We start from the raw sequence: 2,488 nt of genomic DNA on the forward strand, positions 1-2,488 counted from the left end.
TAATTCAGTTGAAAAAATTAAGTTGATGTCAGGAACTGTACTAGAGATGTAAAACATGTATTTAAATGGGCTAATATAGTTTTTGAGGAAAATATAAAACTGTTATTGTATACAAAATAAATACTTATCTTTTATGACAAAATAAAGCAGACGTGTCTTATTTTTCAACATTGATCTCCCGTACCGTTCCTGATAAATATTTAGTTTCATTAACAAAAATTCATATTTTACATAAACCACTAAAAATTTACTACATGTGTTGTTAATCACTAGAATGGTAAATATTTAATCTATTGGAAGAATTAAATTACCTACTCATTACAAAGTAAAGTTTTGTATAATAAAAATTACGAACAAGATTTCACGTAGGGTGCATATTTCTTAGACAATATTATCTTGTACATTAGATTTAAATATTAAATAATTGTAATACATTGAAGAAAAAAATAATAAATAAAAGATTAGTATTTTAACTATAAATGCAATGCAAATAATTAAGTAATGAAAAGCATATACAAATATATTTTGTCATGTAAATAATACATTTCATTTATCAGTTTTTGTAAAAAAAACTTCTACAAAAATCTAATTAATGATAAATTTGTCAAAAATTACAATGTGGTATTTGGTTTGTTCTAGGTGTAGCAGAAGAATCTGTGTTGAGCTTGGACACTACAGTACCCAACACAAAAGAAGAATTTGAACAATATGGAAATGTACTTGTGCAAAAACTAAATCTACTTGCTAAAAATGCTGAATTTCCTGCATTTGCAGAAGAAATTATCAAAACTGTTGCTCTCAATTGTAAGTATATCATGTGATATGTATTGAAAAAAGTATAGTGTTTAAAAAAGTACATAGCTAAGAAAAATTATATTAAAAGAAAGGTAAAACATAAAAATCATATAATTGTATTAAAAATATCTCTATACAAATTTTTCAAAGAAGGGCACACTTAAAAGAAATTTCAGTCCGAAGGTACACATTTGTTTACTCCTTGTTATGAACTAATTTTTAAATGAACTAACACAGTTTAAATTCATAACTTTTCAAGCGTTTTAATAAAAACAACCTTATAAATTTAATACTTTGCTTTTAAATATATTTTAAAAGTTAATTTAATAGTAATTTCGATTCTTAATTAGAAATGAGATTAATATAATCTCGTTTACAGTATCCTCAACGTATTTGAAGAAAGTTAAAACAATGATCGATAATTTGTTAATTGAGAAGCAGAAGATCGAAAAAGGAGAAAAGGCGAAAAAGAGCAAGGGCAAGGGGAAAGCGAAACTGAAAATCGAGGGTGACAACACTCTTTTGAGCGAATACGGCGACTATGTTTACGATGATTACGACGATTTTATGTAGCGACCTTTTCATCCCATATTTTTATTATTCCCTATTCCCTTTTCTAGTCGCCTAAATACACGCAGATGGTTATTAACGTTTTTGCAGATTTTATATCCTTTATTCTCTCTTTATATTCAAATTCTCAGTTTCTTTATTTTTAAATGTTGGTTCAAGGTTAGAATCCTAAATAATCTTTTTTTTTTTAGAATTTCATATTATAGCATATACAAACACACACACATACACACGCGCGCACACACACACACACACAAGAATGTGGTACATCTAAGGGATGTAAAAGAATCTTAAGATAAAGTGTTAATGTGTTTTAAATATGATTGAAATGCTACATTAATACTAATCCGATTAATGAAACTATCAACAATTCTGAAAAGTCGGCAATTTTTAAACACGCGCGCCAGAAAATTTAGTCATGTTTATTATATTAACTTAGAAAATAATTATAACTAATGCAAACTGTACACACCGATATAAAACTTCAAAAGTCGAGAAGATACAATGCAAAAGTACGAAGACACCAACAACGATGTTCATAATGCGAGCGTTACGGCATAACTAAATGAATTGGCGAGTAGCGGGGTAACTTGTTGATCGAGGGATTTATCCTTTGGAACGAACTTTATGCGCATGCGTCAATAATCGTTTCGTGCGAGGAACTATATATAAACAGTTCCTTATAGTTTTATATTAATGAATATGCACGTGTGGTTTTATTACTATTACTATTCCTTTCATAATATATGGTACTGTTTAAATAATACCTTATAAAAATGTGTTTTCTTTAAAGAATTTAATGAAATCCTTATCGTAAAATGTGAGGAATAATCGAAGCGTAAATAATTTAATAATACTTTTATTAAGCTTCTCGTTACATGGACAGAAGATATGCATAGTGAAATGAAAAAGTACATACATTTAGTTAAAAATTTTGTTCGAACGTGGACGAAGTTTTGACGCTAAAACTATTTCATAGAATTTCTTATCTTTACCGCAGTAAAACTAAGGGAAAACTGTTTATTTTACTATAGTAAGTTAAGAATATTGTTTTTTTGTTCTTTTCGTAATAAATTTTACTTGTTAATAAATCTGTTCTATTTTTTTTTGCAATAAAATCGTA

The 2,488-nt window shown here is 27.5% G+C and overlaps 1 protein-coding gene across 1 annotated transcript in view; it reads left to right on the forward strand.

Annotated features, from left to right (window-relative positions):
* The window catches only part of LOC108576791 (eukaryotic translation initiation factor 3 subunit J), a 4,457-nt gene extending 2,501 nt beyond the window's left edge, over positions 1 to 1,956 (forward strand). The window contains exons 5-6 of the mRNA XM_017939855.1: positions 640 to 804; positions 1,175 to 1,956. Of these exons, the coding sequence (XP_017795344.1) occupies positions 640 to 804; positions 1,175 to 1,368 (359 nt within the window). The 3' untranslated portion in view covers positions 1,369 to 1,956. The remainder of the gene's footprint in view (positions 1 to 639; positions 805 to 1,174) is intronic.
* The last annotated feature ends 532 nt before the right edge of the window (positions 1,957 to 2,488 follow it).

The sequence above is a fragment of the Habropoda laboriosa genome, unplaced genomic scaffold, assembly GCF_001263275.1.
Source record: "Habropoda laboriosa isolate 0110345459 unplaced genomic scaffold, ASM126327v1 scaffold54, whole genome shotgun sequence".
Lineage (NCBI taxonomy): Eukaryota > Metazoa > Arthropoda > Insecta > Hymenoptera > Apidae > Habropoda > Habropoda laboriosa.